Here is a 21,155-nt window from a genome sequence, read left to right as displayed (position 1 = left end):
AATGTACTGTGCTGGGTGGTGTACGTATATATTTAAATTTTTACATCCTTTTATCAGCCTGGCATGAAAGCTGTTCTCTCATCTTGTAGGTGGAAAACTAAGGCAAAGAGATGAGGGAACATATCCATCTTCATCTAGGTGGGAAGTGGCAGGCTCAAGAACCCAGTTTGGATTGAGCTTCCTCAGAGCCTTTCCATTATGCAATGTTTACTCAGAACATGGGGCAGAGAATACTTTAAGCTTCTTTGGTCGTCTACCCCATGCAAGAACGGTTTGCACTGGGACACAAAAGAGACACCCCACTCTCTCTGTGAGCCCCCATCCCAGGCTGGAGAATTACCAAGCCCTTTAGAGCTACCCTTCACACTGTTCCAGGTACTGGGTCAACCTCCGCCTTCTAACTCTGCCCTATGGAACATTCCAGAATGGTCTGCTTCGTTTTTTCCTTGCCAGCTCTTCAAATATGTAAAAACAGATTGCTTTTACTTCACTCGTTCATTTTTCCATTCCTGAATTAGCCTAAAAAAATTTTTTTTAAGAGCTACTCTTTGTCATAGGCTGGGAATGCAAGATAAAAGAACCATACTCCACTTAAGAGCTCAAGATCTTTAGGGGGCTGAAATTGCAGCCTGCAATTGCCTTAGAGTACTCTGATTATATGCTACTTGTTTTATCCTTCACTGAGCAGTGGGCTGTACCTGTTCCCAATGGAACATAGCTTACCACTCTCTCACCAAGGAAGAACTAGGGGCTGTCAGGTGCTCTAAGAGCACAAGGCTGCAGACAGGGTGCACTCTGACCATGGGGGGCTATCAGTCACTTCAGACTGATACTCAGTTCTCACTTACCACATTAGCCTGCTTACAGTAATTTCTTTTTCAAATGTGCCATTCCTTCTGAACTCTGGGTCTTGGGGTCGTTTAGTTACTGTACTTGTCAGCTTCTCCAGAAATACACTCAGTTCTTCGTGTATACACTTTTCATAGAAACTAGACCCGGGTCAGGCTTTCCTGGGACAGCTGGTCCATTTGACTCTGTTTCTATAGAAATGGAGAAACTGGTGGGGTTGACCTGGAGAGTGCCAGGGAAGTAATGTTGCCCACAGACAGCCTTATTTTCCAAAAAAGAGACAAGCTCGGAATTCAAAAGGCTCGTTTCAGAAATGATTTCAATGCTAGTCTATACAGAGGCAGGAGGATGGATGAGATGGCTTATCTAACGCCCCCCCTGTAAGCAGGGGACTCCATCATGCAGGGTCTTCAGAAGGAAACCCGGAGCCAACTTCCCGAAGATCCTGCAGGTCCCCGCTCACTGCCACAAAGGGGCAGCTCTCTCTATTCCTTCTGCCCCCTCTCTCCCTTTTCTCTCTCTCTCTCTCTCTCTCTCTCTCTCTCTCTCTCCCTCTTCCTCCCTGCCTCCTTTCCTGAGGGCAGCCCACACAGAGGCAGCTCTGCCCCCGCTTCCAGGGAAGTCTGGGATCCTCGGGTGTTGGCAGGTGAGAAGTCCTGGCTCTACAGCACCCCTGAGGGTACAGAAGCCGCGAAATTTCTTATTACAGCCAGCAGCAGAGCAGAGGCCACTAGGAAATTCTTTCTATCCCTCCGAAGATAAGCTGAACAGACCCGCTGTTGGGCTTCGCAACTTTCCCTTCCTTCTGACCCTGCCCCCCCCCCCACTTCAAAAGCAATCAAATGTAAAACAGAAAGCTCTTCTTCACCCTGCCTGTCAGTAAGTCTATGCTCACACTTCCTGTGTGTCACAGCGGAGGGACAGTATGGCAGGCGTCATGCTCTCATAGAGAGGTCCTCTGCCCAGGTCTACACCTTTGTCCTCAGCCCCTCTGACTCTGAGCTGCCTCTGTGACATCTCCAGTTTTTTCTGTCCTCGAGTAAACAGCCATTGCTCAGATAGCTTGCCCGTGGGAAAGGCAGCTCTGAGAATCCTGTGATTGTCACTGTCTAATACATTTTCAATTTGAGGAAGGAGTTTACCATAAATATGCAGATCCTTTGAAGCTGTTTTTGCTGAGACCTGGCTCAGGGCGCTGGAGCCTGGTTTGATTGCTGGAAATCGTCAGCCTCAAGTGCCAGCTCCCCAGCTGGGGGACAGACAGACCTGTGAGAGGGGACCAGTGGGGGAGCTTGCACTGGACTGCAGTCCCCCAGAGCCAGCCCTAGCTTTGATGAAGAAACTTGGGCTGCAGCTCCGAAGAGTGGGAAGGTAGCTTGGGGATGCTTTGAAGGTGACTGAAAAGTCACTCATTTCTTCTATTTAATTAAAGAGTCAGGAGAGGGAGGATTGGGGTGGAGTTTGCCACAGACAGCATCGCCTCTCCTCTCTTAGAATGTCATCAGTTCTTCAAGGGGCAGGTCAGCTAGGCCAGCTATCTAGAAAGGCGCTGATGTATGAGCGTTTCATCAGGTTTGAAACCCTTATTAACTCTATTTGCTTGTAGAATGAAGGGTCTTGTCCTTCCAATAAGCCTTCCAGCCTATCATTTTCTATTCTACCTTCTGCCTCAGTCATGGATGCTGGAGGCCTTGGACATACAGGCTGCCTTAGAATCACTCCTGTGCCTCCCTCATTTCCAACATGTTCACTTCAACACTGAACTCAGAAGGCTGTCGCCAAACCCCTGCTCTGTCAGTGTTCTCCTGCTCTGGCATCTTTCTCAGCACCATCCTCCCACGAGTGGGGCCTTGTGAGCTGGGTCTAGCCTGCCCAGCAGAAAAGTGGGTGTGGCAGTAGAAGAAAGACTCAGTACTCACAGGGCCGGAGAGGTGACTGTGTGAGCCCTACAGGTGTGCCTTCCAGGTTCCAGGGAGCTCACAGACAAGAGAGACATCAGAGCCCAGAATCTGTGGGCTTTCTAAAGCCGCTTGCTTCCCTTTTCCTTCAAGAGATCCATACTCCAAACCTCTCATAAGCAACAGCATTTATATCTTTGAATTGAAAGGTCCCTGGAATCACTGATTCATCCCTTTCACCCTTTCCTTTTTTTTTTTTTCCATTTGGCACAGGTCCCCCTACTTCTGAACAGGTTCTATAATGCCTTCTTCCAGGAGACATGCTTGGCCCCAATGTGAAAGGTCAAGGAGCAGATGACCTGTCTTTGAAGGCTGTATCCTAAAGGGTTTGTTCTCTTTTCCAGCCTTCCTGGTCCCCGCACATCTGATTTTATCCCCCAAAGCACAGGACTCCCGTTTATTGGCTCTGCTGAACAATTCAGCAGCCACAGACGCTTACACCCACATCAGCCTGCAAACAAATTAAGAGGTACTTACATTTTTTAATAGGGGGCTGGTTTTGGGCAGAGGAGTGGGATTTTAAAGTGTTACATTTGAAATCTATTTCTTGTCATGTGCCCGATCACGTTTTTCCCTGAGATCAGCCCCTGGGAAGTCTGCCAGCTCCTGGCGACAGTTCCTGCACCCCTTCAGCCAGCTCATGCAGGGGTGAGCTGGAAGAGGGTGATCTGCTAATTCAGCACCGTGAAACAGCCTGTGGCAGCCAGCTCCCCCAAATAGAAAGCAAGGCAGGGCCAGAGGTGTGGGGGTACAGGGAAGCCAGGTAGGAGAAAGAAACAAGGTGGATTGTGGGTGGGTAGGAAGCTCATCCACAGAGGCAGATGATGCAACCTAATAGAAAGACTCAGGGCTGAGTTCCACATCCCTACATCCCAACTTTGCTTCCTACTTTCCTCCTTGGTAAAGTGAGGGGCATCGTGACATCATGATCTCTGCTTCTTGGGGATTATGAAATTATCGAGAACAAGACGAACTGTTGCTTAGAGCTGTGCTTGGGGGGTTTGACTACACTGTGCAGATTTTAATTCTGTTGTCTCACATGGCAGTGTCTGACTATACATCTCACTGTCTCGCACGACAATGTCTAATTATATATCTCACTGTCTTTTCAATATTCCCTATATAATATTATATATTATATATTATATTATAATATTATATATATATATATATATATATATATATATATATATATATATATATATATATAATATCCAAGAAATTCTGGCCTGGTTCAGGGCAGAGACAAGGACACAACCTTGGAAAGGGGAAGGTTCAGGGGTTGTTCGTGTTAGAGCGACATAACCCTGGCAGAGGGCATATGAGTACGAGCCTGTGGTAGGAAGGCATGCATGCCTGAAGTCAGTTCTGCCAGCATGCTCCTACCTATTTCTCTTCTTCTGTCTTTCATCTTGGAGTTTTCTCTATCTGCCCTGGGCTCATTCTCTGGCCTTCAGCCCCATGCTTTGGTGGCTCCGGATGGGCATAAAGATAAGAGAACCTGGGTTATGACTACTTCTAGGAGAAGCCATCTAAAGGCCCATGGAGTATGATCATCACTCACCAGTCAAGAGCAGCAGACACCCCCAAACTAAAAGTCTCACCTCTTTCGAGAATGTGATAAGGCTCAAGTAAATGCTCTTTCCTACCCACAAGCCTGCACACAGCTGGGGGTAGGGACAGGCCATTCTCAGTCCCAGGCCGAGAGCTCAGAAGTTAAAGTGCTGTCCTGATTTCAGCACCAAGATGGAGAATGACCAGCTTCCTCCAGTCTAGATGCTTTATTGGAAGCATTAATTCAGTTGGCACTTGGGACTCAGAGCTCAGAGGCAAGAAATCAGTACAACTGCCTCCCCACGACACTCCTTACCTGGTGAGTTACACTGGCAGGCCTGACCGTCATGTTCCTTGGCCGTAATTTTCTTAGATGGGAAGTCTTGAGCATACTTGAGCTCTCTAACTGGTTTCTCAGCAGTTTGTGCTGAAATGCCTTCAGTATTCTGGGAGGCAGAGGGAGACGAGCAAGGGAGTCTTCCTGTCTGCTGACTCTGCTATGTCCTTGTCATATATCAGTGTGAGAAAGGCGAAGGGCTTGGCCCCAACCTACTTGGTACTTGGAAGATATCCTGGGAGGTTTTCAATTATATTAGAAAGGAAATCCAGGCATGTTGGCCTATCCTTTTTTTTTTTTTTTTTTTTTTTGAGTCAGGGTTTCTCTGTGTAGTCTTGGCTATCTTGGACTCACTTTGTAGACCAGGCTGGCCTGGAACACACAGAGAGCCACCTGCCTCGGCCTCTCCAAGTGCTGGGTTTACAGGCATGCAACACCACGCTTGGCTTGGCCTGTACTTATAATTGCAGCACTTGGTAAGTAAGGCTAGAGGACCACGACCTTGAAGCTAACTTTAGCTACAAAGCAAGTTCAACGTTAGACCAGGCTATAGTTAAGACTTGGTCTCAGAAAAACAGAAAAAATGGTGTGTGGGGATATGGTTAAGTGAGAGGATTGTTTGTGTAACATGCATAAACGCCTTCCTTCTTTAGTTCTACAGAAACAGGCATAGAGGCACACGCCTGCAATGCTAGCATGTGGGAGGAAGAGGCAGGAGGATCAGAAGTTCAGAGTTATCCTTGGTTACGTAGGGAGCTTAGGCTAGTGATCTTGTCTCAGAAAAGAAAAAAAAAAGATTTTTTAAAATATGGTGAGCTGGGATACAGGTTTAAAAAAGAAAAAAAAAAAAAACCACCAAACTTTTAAACGTGTCCAAACAGATAGGAGACCCAGGCATTCTTTTGCTCTTTCTGTGGGACAATTTACTACTGAAGCCCTGATCATTGGGGGTCCATTAAATCCGTGAGAGTCATTGGGGTATCATTTGTAATCAGAGCCAACACAGGTGCCCTGAGTTCCACCGCTCCTCTGGGTGTGATACTTATCTGTCACTGCATCCCCCAAGATGAGCCAAGGCTGGGCTCTTTGGCAGTAAGGGTGGTAACCAAATTCAGTGTTACATCCTGGAGGCTGGAGATCATGACTGAAAATCTGAGCGTGCATCTTGGTGACAGCCAAACAGCCCAGCATGGACAAGTCTAATTGGCTCTCGTTATTTGTGAGATCTGTATTTGCAAGTTTGACTGAATGATGAAATCTTTTTGCAAACCTCACATCAATACTCGCAGCAATTTTACAAACGTGGAGAAGGCAAGAATTTGTTTCACTGAGTGTGTGCATTCTCAGCTGAGCTTGAACTTGACAATGTTCTGCTGCGCTGTTTCAGTGCTAATACTGTCAAGTGTCTTTTTCACGGACTATTGAGTGCTACAGTGTGTGAGTGAGTGCATGTGTGTGTGTGGTTTTCCCCTAGTAATTTTTCTGTTTATACTAACTCCCACAATGCAATGCTGACATGCCATCTCACATTCCTATGCAGGAGAAAAACTGTAATCTGTACTATGGAGACAATCTGTGTTTGATAAGCTTCCCTCAAGGCTGATCTATGGTGCTGCTGTGTGAGTTAGTACACAGGCAATGTGTATTAGATGAAGCAGAGACACACATAATTAATACGGTTATATACCGATGGGTTGATGCATCTGCTCTCCTCAGAAGTTCACAGTAACCTAACCGTATATTTGTCCTGGGAGCGAAGGTTCACTGTTCCCTACTTGAATGTGTGTGGCAGCTTTATACAGACCAGAGGAGCACCAACTAATGAGAATCCATCTGAAGAGAGACTCAGCCAGGAGACAAGAGGAGGACTATCTGAATTTTCTTGCAGGGCCTTTATCTGCATTTGCCACTCCATAGTCCTGCTCTTTTGTTTCCTTACTATATCCAAGGCCCCTATTTGCCCCTTAAGGCCTCCCTTCCTCCTGGTTGCCCTGCTGTAGACATAGAACCTACATCTTGCAATTCTGGTGTGGGATGGATGGCATAATAAAAGCCTTGTAGACCAATGTTCTACCTGGCCTACTTGGATTACTGAGAACGCAGCCTCAGGAGGGAGAGTCTTGCTTAACTGCTCCGTGTTAGAGAACTCACTACCTGCAAGGGCAGCGTCTTCCATCTTAGAAAGCCCTTCCTATTAAAAAGCCCTTCCTTATCGGGGACAGGTGTCCTTCTTCCTGAAGGCTCTGCCTTTCATCCTCGCTTGTGTTTCCTGAGTCCCCGCATTTGCTCCATTTGTTACCTTTCCTCAAGGTTCTTTCTGTCGCCACTTGTGTTAAATGTCCTCCTGCTTCACCTTTGTGCCCAGGCAGCTGCACTTGCCACCCCCCCCCCGCCATGGCCTCTCTTAGACCCATCTTTCTCTCAGGTTCAGTCTAGAATTCTCCTTTGAGTTGGAAGAGGCTGGCCTACATCATTCTTTGAAAGTGTGATCACTGAAGATGAAAACGCAGTGTCTCCCCTAGGTGAATTTCAGAGTTCAACCCAACAGGGTTTGTGGAGCATCCATCCTAAGCTAGGCACCAGCCTGGGTGCTGAAGCCGTGAAAGGAGAACTGATCCACACTGACACCTATTAACAAGTGCTGAGCTGGCACATGTCACTGGGAGCAGGGGTCTTGTCAAAGAGGGAAATGTCTGGTGGGGAAAACGGACTTAACCCAGATGATGGCATTAGATGTTGTGTGATTCCAAGTGTAGTGAGCATCCCCAAGGAGTGAGCGAGGAACCTGTGGTCCAATCAGGGATGGACAGCCCTCTCTAAGAGACTAACATGCAAGATGTAGCTTTAGGGAGCCAAGCTTTCCTGGTCCTTTAGTTAGATACTCTTTCCTACATATGTAAGTCAGAATCGAGAGCAAGGAAACATAAAGGGATTTGGGCTCTCAGGTAGGAATGCTTATGGCAAATGCCACTGAATAGAGTAATGATTCAAATATTTGCCAAACAATTAACTATATAACCACAGCCAGATAAATTATAATATCCTGGGACGGTTGACCATGGTGATGATCCTGTCTGAGTTTGAATCTCCTCAAATCTTAGTTTTCTTATCTCCAAGGTGGGGGTGAGTGGTAGCAGAACCTCCATGAAGTATGGTTGGAAAGATTAAGCAAAGTAATAAAATGTTTAGTCCAGAGTAGTGGCACGGCAGGAATCCTCAAAAGTACTGGTCCACAAATGTTCTAATGGTTAGCATTTAGTTACAATGAGTGACCGAGACGAGGGATCCATGGGTACCAACAGAATACTTATTAATCATCGCTTATCATCCATAGACCGTGCTAGGTGCTGATGATAGAGTAGTGCACAGATAACTCTGAAAATCCCCAGTGGTGTGAATTTCCATGTTTAGAACATAATTTGCTTATGGAATGCAATTTAGGACGCATACATGACCCAATGCATATCCCAAATCCAGACTACGCAGTATTCATCACCTCTGCTTACGGATTGACCCTTCTCCCTTCTCCCTAGAGATCTCACTTTTAAAATGCGGGTGTTGTTCCACTCAGTTGATTTCATAACTCGCAAATGGATTTTAGCCAACATTTAATAAGATGCTGTATTAGACAAACTGAGTGGGATGTGTAAGGAAGCCCTGAAAGAGTGCATCGTTGTGGATCTTCCTGTACTGGTTCTTGATCTCTTACTTTCATCGGATGCTGCTGCTGTCCCAGACTACTAGATTTTCTTGCAACAATTCTGCACTCACGTGCTCCAGTGTATATTTAGTTATATTCTGTGGCTAAGCAAATAAGGCTTCTGGTCAACTCCAGCAACTCCCTTTGTTCTCCAGGACACCCAGCCCTCCGCTTAGGATTTGCTCATGAGCCCACACTGTCCTTGCGTCATAGAAGCTATTGTATAAGTAGAGACATTGGGCTTAAAGCTAATGCCAGGCGCTCATCATGGAGGCTGAGATTAGTGATAGGGTTGAGCTGATATCTTTACGTGTATATGTATATGTGTGTATGTTTTGGGTTGGTGTGCATACATACATGTGTATGTTTGTGTGGAAGCCAGAGGTCAGCCTCAGGTGTCATTCTTCCGGCACTTGTCCTTTGGGTATGGACAGGGTTTCTCACTAGGACTTGGGGATCACTGGTTAGGCTAGGCTGCCTGACCAGAAAAACCCTAAGGATCTGATACCCTGGTGCTGCCCCACTACAAGCATGGGCTGCCACACTGGGATGTCTTTTTACATGGCTATGGTTGAGAACTCGCCTCCCACTGCTTGCTGAAATGAGCCGTCTCCCAGCTTCTTAAGCATATCTCTGTCCAGTTGTATTCCTGTGCCACTAAGGCATCGAACTCTAACCCATCTCAGGTCATCCCTGGGATTCCCCCCTCCAGAGCGTCTCATACCTGAGCCACACTTCTCCATCCCATAAGGAGAAGCATTAGGCTAGTGGTTCTCAATCTTCCTAGTGCTGCGACCTTTTAAAACAGTTCCTCGTGTTGTGGTGACCACCAACCATAAAATTATTTCACTGCTGCTTCATAAATGTAATTTTCCTACTGTTATGAATGGTGATGTAACTATATGATAGGACACGCAGGGTGTCTGATATGTGACCATGAAATGAGTCGGGATTCACAGGTTGAGAACCGCTACTCTAGGCAGGTACTCATAGAGGCGCATATTTTATCATAAGTATCTTCAGAACGGAAACTTCAACTCGGAATTGGAATTCAGAAAATGATTTATGACTTAGAACTTTGGGTGACCCTAGAAAGGAAAGAACTAGACTATAAGGAACTTGATTTTCCTTGACTTTGTCACTCCTGTGCTCACCTCAAGTGACCCCCACCGAGTGCAGAAGGTCAGGGAGATTAGGTCTATCTTAGGTAGCAAAATTGGCTTCCTCAGGCCACACAGTAAATGACTGGCCAGTTAGAACCTGAACTTGGATATCCTGACTGCTGATCACTTGCTGTCCCCCTACACACCGTCATAGGCTGCCTACCTCTCCATGGCTTATGGCTCAGCAAACACCATTACCTCCTTCCCAGGAACACTGTACAATATTACACCAACCAGCTGCAGTTCCTACAATGAGAGCCGGAGCCAGTCAGCTCCTGAAGACAAAAGGGCCATTTGAGCTCACGGCTTTAGAAGGTTCATTTCGTGGTTCAGTCCTGCCGCTTTGGGCCTATTCTGGTCAATCATGGTGGGGAATGTGAGGGGGAGCAAAGCAGTTCACTTCATGATCATGGTCAAAAAGTTAAAGAGAGTGAGGAGAAAGCTGGACCACCTACTCGGCTTCATAGCTTAAAATGTCTGCAGCTTCCCAAGAGCAGCAGCTTGAATGCACAGGTCCTTGGGTTGTTTCCATTTCACAGATGAGTGAGCTCACGTGGGTCCTCCCAGCTGACTCCATTCAGGACTATCGTCAACAAACAAGAGGCATGAGGCCAGGCTTCAATGTCAGTGTAGCCAACACCCATCCTAAGCCAATTAGTAAAAGAATAAATAGGCTCTGAGTTCCAGACCTACTTTAATCCCTATGAGCTGTTCGACACATAGCAAGTTGCTTGACATTCCTGAGTCTTGGTTTTGTTAATTTATTTAACAAAAACTCGTATGAGTGTACTTACTTCAAGCATTTTTACTGCTTCTAAAGTACTGATGAGCCTGTATTTCTCAGGTGGGAATGATGACAGGGCTGCTGCACAGAAGCAGGGAAATTTATGAAAGGAAACCACATGGGCCAGGGCCCTGCAAGCAAAGATCAATAAGTATTTGAAGCCTCTGCCTCTGGAGCGGGCTTAGGGTTTCGTCAGCCCTGGTAGAAGTAGTGGGGTCCCAATGGTGCCGAGTACAAAGAGCAGCTATGTAAATGTGCATAAACTATTAAATGTTCTAGTGTTGTGTGCGCATCCGTGGATGTGGGCAATGATGTGAGCGAGTCCTTCAGGGTTTAAAAGCCAATCCCTTTTTACCTACTTAAGAAAGAACAAAGTGGCCAAAAGACACCCCTGAGCACCTTCAGGTGGGAGGGAGAGGGCTGTGAGCATCAGGATGCTCGGGCGCAGGCAGCAGTAGCAAGGGATGCTAGACATAGGGCTGATGATTTTGCAAATCCTTTGCCCCCAGAAAAGGTCCTGAGGGCTCCTGTTTGACAGTTGAGAAGGAGCCATTGGATGGAGTGGGGGAGGGACTTGGTGAAGTTTATGCCTGCCAACACCGGGCACTGTGCTAAGCCTGTTCCCATGGTTACGGTCTTGACCCTTTCTAACCAGATAATGCAGCGGTTAGGAGCATGTGCTCAGGTGATTGAGAAAGTCTGTTTGCATCTCCATTGTGGTGCTTATCAGAGTGTGACCAGGGAGACTTTAATTACCTAACCTTGCTGGTATGCAGGGCTCTAAAAATCTTTAAAATGAGAACAAAATGGTCTACCCCTTGTAGATTTGCCGAACATTAAACGAGCTAAAGCTCCTGGTGCATTTGTTCAGTTATATTTAATTGAGCATCTATGAGGCATGAGGCATTGAGCCGAGCCCTCTGCTCAATAAGAGGGCAGGCGAACCAAGCTGCCATCTTTTCCCTATGAGGCTTATGGCATGGTCAGACAGGCAGGTAGTCAGCAACGTCCCACAGATAGCTGTTCAGAAGGCTAATGGAAGAAGAGAAGGCAGGCTTCCTGGAAGAAGCGGTCTTCAAGTTGAAGCCTAAAGGAAACAGGTGAGAAGTAGAGGAGGGTGAGCAAGCATTTTCTATGACATCTATGGTGAATGCTTGCCTTTTCCGGGTGCCCCAGCCGCTCTGCCCCCGTGAATGAAGGCCATCACAGGACACGCAGATGTGAATGGGCCAAACTCTGTGACAATAAAACTTTACTTGGGGAAACAAACAGTGGACAAATTAAGCTGACAAGCTGTGGTTTGCCATGCCCAGAACTAGTGGAAGCAAAGTTTGAGTCAGGAGGTCATGTGGCTGGGGAAACGCTAGACAAGGAATAGAACATGCAGAGACCGTGGCAGGGGGTGACTGGAGGACATGGTAGGGAGCAGGCAGAGAGCAAGCATTTCGGGCCTTGTGGGTCCAACAGGCTGCAGTATGGTTTCCTGTCTGCGTCTCTAAACCAAAGGAGGAAAGAACTGTGGGGATTTTAAGCAGAGGCTGCTGCAAATGGAGGGGAGATTCTGGGGATGTAGCTGACTGAAGCCCAGCCTGTCTTCCCGTCCTCAAAAGGTTCAGTGGGAGCATGGAGGCCGGCAGAGTCTGTGGTCGTGGTCCAGGCACTGGCACAGTCAGGTCTCCTGACTCCAAGTAACATATTTTTAGTTCAGAGAAGTGAGACACCGAGCTGGGCCCTTGGGATGAGAGCAGAGCAAGAGCACGAAGCAGCAACAGATGCCTGAGGTCAGGCCCCTGGACAACCACTTCCTGTAGTGGCCAGCTTGCTCATGTTGACTGGGGCCACATGGCAGACCAAATCCTAGTGCCCGATGTGTTGAGCTACAGTCATGGCTTCTCCAAGTACTTCAGAGAGCTCCTATTCAAGCCACAGAGCCCATCCTCTATAGCCCTCATAGCCTTGCTTGCCTTTGTCTAATCTTTCCTTCCACCAGCTGACTGGCTGCTCCTCCTGGGAGTGTTAAACCCAGCTCAGCTCTGGGAGGACAGGGCCTCAGAGTCAGTTGTCCTGCTAGAAGCAAGAAACAACAGCCAACCACGAGGAAAGAAACATACACCTAGAGTGTTAACTAGATCCCTTTACGATGAGGAAGAAACCAAGGGGCCACTGCAGCAATCCCACGGCAGCGGGAGGGAGACACACATCACGGTGTCTAAACCAGCTTCCTAATGACAGCGCCGCGCGTTAAGGTAAAGCTCACTCAGCTAAGACCACAGAAGAACCTGTAGCTCCCGAAGGAAGGAAATAATACTTTTGAATACATAATTGAGGCCTGCAAAATGTGGTGCCTGAAGAAACAAGAAAATTATTCATTTATATTGATCTGTATCTCTAGGGGATTTAGGGTAAATGATACTTTCTATGCATGGGGAAATTCCATCTCATGTTAGTTATATTTGCCCAAGTTTTCATGTTTGACTAAGCGTCTTCATCAGGAAATGTTTCTCTCAATCGTGTTGGAGTCGGTATTTAGAAAGGCTATACGTTTATTTGTTTGTTTGTTTTGAATTTGAGATAGAGGTCTCAATAAATTGCCCAGGCTGGCCCTGAATTTGCTGTGCATAGTCCAGGATAGCCTTGAACTCTCAGCAATTTCTCCTGCCTCAGCCACCTGAGTACTGGGATTACAGATGTGCATCCCATATCTGTCTGCACATTTGTTTTCACAGCCATGATCAAAATCAAGCACTGCCTGGGTCTTGTTTAGTGTCATAATTTCTCTACTTAATCGTCCTCTGACTTGGCTACATTGACCTACCTACCAGGACTTGAATTTGTTTTCTGATAAAGTGAGATGAGATCACTATCCACGTGAGCGCCCAGCCTGGAGACTGTTGTCAGAGTTGGCATTTGTTACATGGTAGAGCCAGCTTTGCCTCAGCTGTGGAGATTCCATTGCACATGTCTTCCCACCTCTGTGTGGGATATGAACCATGTCATTGGCTGGAAATGTTTCCACCACAGAAGTTGCCAGAGGCTGGCTAATTGGGGCCTTTTTATTCCAGGAGAGCCAGTTTTGAAATACCTCCTCAGTGGCACAGGTGTGCCCCAAAGCTGTGAGTCTCGGTGCCCTAGTCCTTCCCCAGGTCCTGTTTGTCACTTGGTGGTTCTTTGTACTCTGTAACAATCTAGCCATGAGTCAGAACAGCTTGAAGGGCTGCTACAGCCCAGACTGTTGGTGCTATCCCCCAACTTCCTAACTAACTTTCTCATGGTAGCACTCCTGGTCTGAAAACTAAAGTTGGTGGTACATGCCTATTCCATGTAATAAGTTAAGACCACTGTGTGGAGCCCTTTGGAGAACACAGAAGAGACTATGTCTTCTGGCCCCAGTAATGGGACTCTAATGGATACTGACTAACACAGTACTTGAACTAATCTTTAAAATCCCTTTGAGACAGCAAGTGCTAATTTAACCCTCATTGTACAGATGGGGAAAGAGACCCAGAGGCTTAAGTAACTTAAACAAGGTTATACCATCCACAAGGAGAGAAGCCAGGGTAAGACAAAGTCCCCACATACTGGGGCCACTACCTGGAGGGTATAGGTGGTGTTATATACTCAAGGGCCAGAAGAGACTGAAATCCAGTGTCACCTCTGCATGCTCAGCTGTGCACATCAGGCAAAATGGCAGAGGTCTTCTTCCCTGATGAAGATTCTATAAAACAGGGGCTAGCTCTGTCCCTACCCAGATGCATGTTTTCTCTCCCTCCCTCCATTGCAACCGCCAGTGCCTCTAAAATGGTGGATAGTCATTGCAAGCAAGACAAACAAGAGAGAGAGATGTGATATGAAGGGAGCGGAAGCCTTGCATGTGGGCAAACCAGCTGTGCCTGCAGAAATACTTGGGAGGGAGGCAAGTGTCATCGAGATGAAGCGAAGGGATTTGGCTACAGTTAGAGGAACGAATCTTGTGATGAGAGAGTGACATCTCCAACCCACCCCTGCACATGTGTGGCATGGATGGTGCCCAGTAGGTGGGGCAATTAGCCTGCATCCCATGGCACCTGGCTCGACCAGCTCTCCCCTTCCCACTGTCTTTCTGCAATTAGATTGCTCCAGCTAATAGCTGCCACACCACTTTGTTGGAGCTGATGGGTCTATTAATTCCTTGAGGCTAATATGAGAGTGGGTGGGAGACTCATTTCCTGACTGGAGCTCAGGGGCTAATTAGTCTATTTGCCAGGTCCCCAGAGGTGAAGCCTTGGAGGGTCCTTTGCTGAGGCTGTCCTATCTGGCTACGGAAAAATCTTTTCTTCCCATGGCTGTTGTGGGAACCTAGTTTGTTGTTTAGTTGAGGCTAAAGAGCTGGGGAGGCTTTGAGCAGGCAGCCTTGCTGGTATGAAGTGTGAGTCCAGGGTGACAATAGGCTGCCAAGAAGTTCAGTCTTGTCCTGAGCTGCCTGGCATCCAGCCTGCTTGGTTTTATGTCCCTCCTGTCCAAGTAGAGTTCTTCCCAGCCTAGCAGACCATGGGGAACCAATTCTACACATTTTGAAGGCAGGAAAATGGCCACTAGGAGGGGATTCTTACTGGATTTATGGAGTGTCAAGACCAAGGAGAAGAAAGTCATGTTTCTAAACTTCATGCTGGGTAGCTGAGGCTCTTGAGGCCTCTTCCTGCTTAGTCAGGTTTGCTCAGATAACACACACACACACACATACACACACACACACACACACACACACACGTAATTACTCTAAAAGACATCAACAGAGTCAGGAAAGATGGAAAGATCAAAGACTTAGGATCTGGCTTTAGATTCAAACCTATGCCACAGATAATAGTTGTGACTTTAAGAGATGAGTCATTAAGCCCGTATGAGCACATTTCTTCATTAATAAGATAGAAACACCATGACACCTCCAAAGCATGATGGGAGAATTCAAAAGGGTGATAGAATGGCACATGTGACACAATAGGTTTCCTGTAATTATTACCCACTCCCTTCTGTTTGGAAATCTCACCACACAATCATCATCCTCCCACCGTTGTCCCTGTAGAGAGAAAAGGTGCAGGGAGCAGCAGGCAATGATGTCATCTGGTATGTCCCTCTGAGAGGCAATAGGAGCTCTAGAAGCCTTAGGGAAGCTCATCTGTGTTCTGCCCATGCCTGGCCAGCAAGAATAAAGTGCTGATAGGAGACAATGGCTTTCTCTGCTTTCACAGCCAGGAGGAAGGTGCTGAGGCCAGGGTCTGAGCATACAAAACGCTGGTGGGGGAGACATACCAGGAAGTAAAAATGCACCTCAAAGGTTCAGAGTTCTGCAGGCTTCCATGGGAAGACTTATCAGGGAGCAAGGCTCAGGACTCTCAGCTGATGGCCTCTGGTTTTCAGACAAGCTGGGTGGGATCTCTTACTGTAATAACACAAAGCACATAGTACACATAGAGCCGTTGTGCTATTGCAGAGGTGGAGAATGCTGTTTCCTTTCTGGTGGCATCCTTCCAGGGGTATGGAGAGGAGCTTTTGCTTCTCTACCCTTTGCCACTGGCAGGGCTCACAGGTCATGACCCATGGGTAAGAACTGGAAATTCTGGAAGGCCATCAATGATCCCAGCTGGTGGTCCAAGGAATCCTGGGTTGGATCTTCCCTCTGCATACTCCACCTTCTCCAAAGCGTAAAGACAGGTTACTGGCAGCTCCATATCATGACTCCAGGCCCTCTTCTTCCATGGAGTGAGGATGAGGGCAAGGGGGAGCTAAGTCTTTATTGTTGTTGAAGAATCTGAAGGCAAACTCAAAGCCTAGCTCCAGGGAACAGCAACCGTGGTAACTGCAGGGGTGTGTGGGAATTTTCCAGGGAAGCTGCTGGTGGTGCCTAGAAAAGGGAGCCATGTGCATCTCTGCGTATGCAGGCAACCATCAGCTATCTTTCCTGGGTGCAAACCCCAGCTACTCAGCAACACAAGTGACTTGTTTGGAGTCCAGCCAGCAGAATTATACCGGGAATTATATGTGTATTGTATATGTGTGCATTATTCATAAACTTTTCTATCCTTGTGTTTTGTGTTGTTTGTTTATATTATATTTATGTAATATAAGGTCTATTATAAAGTTTTCTGTTCCATCAGACTCCCTAGAGATTGTCAGGATGCGGAATAGTCCACAATAATATAAATATATACTCAAAAGTTGGTTAAGAGAACGTGATGATTCATGTTAGCACTTGCAAAGTCAAGGCAGAAGGATTGCTACAAGTTTGAAGCCAACCAAACAAGATTGAGAGAGTATATCATATTTGTGTATGTATGTATGTATGTTTGTGTGTGCATGTGTACCCCTGTATGTGTGGGCATGTGCACACATGGAGGCCAGATGTCTGCTGAGGGTGTCTTCTTCTGGCTCTTTCCACATTATCATGTTTTCAATACAGGAACTTTCACTGAACCTGGAACTTGGCAATTTGTCTTGCCTGGCTGGTCAGCAAGCCTCTAGCTCCTCCCACCTCAGCCTTCCCAAGGCTGTGATTAAAGGTTCTTACCGCTGTGCCTGGCTTTTTTGAACATGGATGCTGGGAAGCCGAACTCATGCACGTATAGCAAGCTCTTTAACAATAGAGCTATTCCCAGTTCTCTATGCAAATGGTTTTTAAAAGCCACAATAAGATTAAAAATAAAACAAAATACAGCTTTAAACACAGTAAAGAAATGGAAGGAAAAATAACATTGATTGAATGCCAGGATAAACTCATCCTCACCATGACCACCAGAAGTTTCTGTTATTATTCTTGTTTGACACAGAGGGATGCATGCCTAGGGGCTCAGAAATATCTGAGGCTGCACAGTGAGTTTCAGGCTCCTGGTTAGAGTGGGGACTGTAGTGTCAAACTGTTGTGTACATGGTCTGTGGGTTCTGAGCGAGGAGAGGAGCATTTTCATTTCCAGCTGAAAGGGCCAAGGCTCTGGAGGAGCCTCACAGTGAGGTGGTGGCTGAAGGAGACGATTATTTGACTATTCCCTCTTCTGACTTATTCACTCAGCCATATGTTGAACCATTTGATGAGCACTTAGGTTTCTGCTCCTGTAGCAATGTGACTTCATTTGGGCTTTCCAGCACCAAGAACGGAACCCAGGGCATCGCCATGAAGGTGGGAGCTCTGCCACTGAGCTACATTCCCAGCCCTCCGCAAGCATTCATTAAAGGCCTAGTACATTCCAGTTTCTTCTCATCTTGTATCTGTCCTCTTAATCACATTTTTGTTTGTTGAGATAGGGCCTCACTATGGAGCTCTGGCAATCCTTGAATTCACCAGGTAGCCCCAGTTAACTTCAAATGTAAAGCAACCCATCTGTCTCAACCTTGCAAGTGCAGACATAAGACACATTTTTTTTTTTAATCTTAACCAATTTTTAAGCGTACAAGTATACATGCTTCCATTCTTATTCTCACCTAGATAATTGGGTTTACTGAAGATAGGCCGAAGCAAAAGTGACTTGTGTATCAGCCCTGCCTGAAAACAACACAATTCCTGGTTTCCCCTCCCCTTCTGACGACAGAGCATCTCTGCACCATGCTATAGTCCTAACTAATTTCTCCATTCTCCTTTCCCATCTCTTCTAAGTTTCAGATTCTTTCTTTCTTTACTCTGAAATCCCCCTTCCCTCCAGACCCTCAATCTTGTATCATGTCCCCCATTTCTGGTCTAGACTCCCGTGTCTACCCACAACAGAGCCCTGCCCTCTCCTGTTCTCAAGTCCAGCAAACTGCAGCAAAATCTGTCCCTCCCTCAGCCTTCCCACGCTCTCCCTTTGGTCTCCTCAGATTGGCCAGTGGCATGTGGCAGAGGGCCTCAGCATGGACAGCCGCCTCTACGCCTCCAACATCTCTGACAGTCTCTTCAACACCACCCTAGTTGTCACCACCATCCTGGTAAGCGGGGTTTCTCGGGCCTCCAGCTGCAGCTCCCGAGGGGGCTTCCTCCCCAAGCTCTCGCTCATGGGCTTCCCGGGGAAACAGAAGATGGAAATGCTAATCACAGCACAGAGGCCAATTTATGACGGCGTAATTTCACTCCAGTTGCTGTTTCATATGGAAATGATATCTGATGAGCTGCTGAGCAGCTGGGACAGAGGGAGAGAGTCCACAGTGTGTGGGTACCTTTCCCTGGGGATCTGGGTGGCTAGGAGAGCTGTTTCGAAACCCTAGAAATGGGACCTTCCGACGTAGGTGGGACAGCCTGGGTGATGATCCTCTTTCCCAGCAGCTCACTTTCCTTGGTAGCTGCTATGTTCAAAACCAGCCCCTCCCCAGCCACACCCTGAAGTAGACGCCTGAATGTCTGTGGGCTCCTGTAGCCTTTCCCTTCCAGATGGTGACGAGAGAGTTCTCAATGAGCCGGCAAGTCCTGAGACATCTGCCTTTCCACTTGATTCCTTTCAATTCAGTAATTACCAAGTCCACCCCCCCCAACCCTGCGCCCTGATGTGTGCCTGGCACTACGCTCACTCATAAAACCAGAGATGACTATGTACTGGTCTAGATCTTCAAAGAAGTTATCACTGAGCAGGTGGGCTAAGTCAACTACACAGAGCCAAGGTGTTAACACCACCCCAAGCCCTGCAGATCTCATGTTTCAAAAGATCTGTCAATTAAGCCAACTACAGGATAAGCAATAATTGCTTTGTTCTTCCCCACTCTGATTTTAACTAATCAATAGTGTATTTCCCTACCCCACACAGCATCGCACCAGAGAGAGGTAATTGGTATAGCCACACTGATATTCTTTCAGCCCAGAGCAGAGGCAATGTATAGGCCAGCTTCGAAGTCTAGTTCCTCCTAGATGTAGGTACAAGGTCTGCAAATATGTGTATTTCTCTTGGGCTTTTCTGAGAAAATAAAAAGAACATAGAGTCCTCCGTTATGACCTTCAGGAACTCCTAAGGCCCAGGAAGACTGGGCTGGGATTACTGATCTATTATAAACAGAGTGGGCAAAAAGCCAAGAGAGAGATGGGAAGCTAGAGCCCTGAGGTATGGAAGAGGGAGCCATGTGGAGGGCAGCAAAGCATAAGAAAGCATTTTCGATGAACTCTGAAAGATGGGAAACAGTTGCAGGGGAAAGACAACAGAGGAAAGTGTTGTTAGGTGCTGAAAAAAGGCTGGGAACCACGGGCTTTCCTGAGAATGGGCATTGATTGGGAATGGGAGAGCACAGTCCAGAACCATGAGACTATAGTGCTTAGAGGCTTGTATACTCAGCCATTCATTGCTCCCCTCATTTGAAGATGAGCCGCCAAAATTTTTTTCTGTTCATCCAAGGAATATTTATTGTGCACTTCTATATGCTTGGAACTCTTCAAGGTACTCAGGAAACATCGATGAACCAAACACAAAAACCCTTGCCTGTCAGGAGCTTCTGTTTTAGTGTGGAATATGAGGCAGGTAATAAAATGTCAACAAAGATTGAGTCTAATGTATTTGAAATGCTTTGGACCCAAAATATTTCAATTTCAGATGTTTTTCAGGCTTGGGAATATATTCATAGACATTGCTGGTTGAACATCCCTAATAAGAAATTCTAGACTCTGAAACACCTGCTAGAGTCCTGTCAGCACTCAAAACGTTTCAGGATTTGAAGTAGCTCAGGTTTGGCATGTGAGTTAGGGCTGCTTAATCTCAAGTCAAACCATGCATTAGCAGGTAGGCTGGGAGCAATGGCGGCTAGTGCTGGTTCCCAGGTGGTCAGAGGTGGTCTTCTCAAAGGGATGGAATCTGAGTGGAGGCAAGACACAGCGGAGGAGCTACTCCTTCCCTCCCCAAACCTGTGGCCAGGAAACAGCTTGAGAAGGGAGGGCAAAGCAGACCCAGGCTCCCAGGTTTCAGTCTCCCCAGTTCCCAGCTCCTTCTCTGCTCATCTGAGCCCCTTAGAATGCCAGGTGTCCCCTCTCCAGCTGAGAACCGGGGACAACCTGACTAAGCTGTTTGGTGGAGGATGTAACCCAGGGCATGACCTTTGGGCCTTCTCTCCACCTGTCTTTTCTACCCCATGGGAACTTCCTGAGTCTCTCCCTTCTATCAGCCTCATAGCCATGTCATAGCCCAGACTTCAGCCTCCTCCTGCACTTCTTTGTCCCCGGTCACAGGTGGAGTCCTCCCAGGCTCCCTGCCCACCTGGCCTATCTCCCCACTACACTCATAACTGTCCTGTCATTTTCTTCTTTCCATCTTTTACTTCCTTAGTTTGGGCTCTAACCCCATCACGCTAAAATAACCACCTCTTCATGCGGCCTTAGGGCCCAGGGTTCCTCATGGCTTCATACCTCCATGATGGGATGCTGTTCCCTTCCTTCTGGATGCCTTTCCCTAGCTCAAAGGTCATCTTTTCTCTGGAGTCTCTCTTTGGCTGACTTCTGCCTTTATCTCTCCCTGGCTCTTCCCATACCCATCTGACCAGACGTATCTTCTCATAGTTATTTGACACCCCACATCCCCTTCATGAATGGGAGTGTCTCAAATATTGGGGTGCCTGAAAAAAAATAGGAACTTAATAATTAGAGTCTGAATGTGGGAATACCTTTGAACAAAATTCAAGGAAGGAATTTAGACAAATTCTTTAAAAGCTGAGTCAAGTTGGGGCAGCAGACAAGGAACCTGCTGGTTGTGCTTCCTGCCTCCTTACATCTGGAATCTGACTATGCTGGAGGCTTCTGCTTTGTGGAAGACAGAAGGCCATGTTCCCAGATGGGGAAGCTGCTCTGGTGTGAGTGTGTGTGTGTGTGTGTGTGTGTGTGTGTGTGTGTGTGTGTGTGTGT

The 21,155-nt window shown here is 47.1% G+C and overlaps 1 protein-coding gene across 1 annotated transcript in view; it reads left to right on the top strand.

Moving 5' to 3' along the window:
* Grik4 (glutamate ionotropic receptor kainate type subunit 4) overlaps positions 1-21,155 on the top strand; it is a 284,790-nt gene that overhangs the window by 210,075 nt on the left and 53,560 nt on the right. Inside the window, exon 11 of the mRNA XM_055622027.1 lies at positions 18,167-18,274. Coding sequence (XP_055478002.1) covers positions 18,167-18,274 — 108 coding nt within the window. The remainder of the gene's footprint in view (positions 1-18,166; positions 18,275-21,155) is intronic.

Source organism: Psammomys obesus, unplaced genomic scaffold (assembly GCF_907164565.1).
Source record: "Psammomys obesus unplaced genomic scaffold, mPsaObe1.curated_primary_1811, whole genome shotgun sequence".
NCBI lineage: Eukaryota > Metazoa > Chordata > Mammalia > Rodentia > Muridae > Psammomys > Psammomys obesus.
Note: the sequence above shows the minus strand (reverse complement) of the source record. Positions and strands in the feature narration are given on the sequence as shown.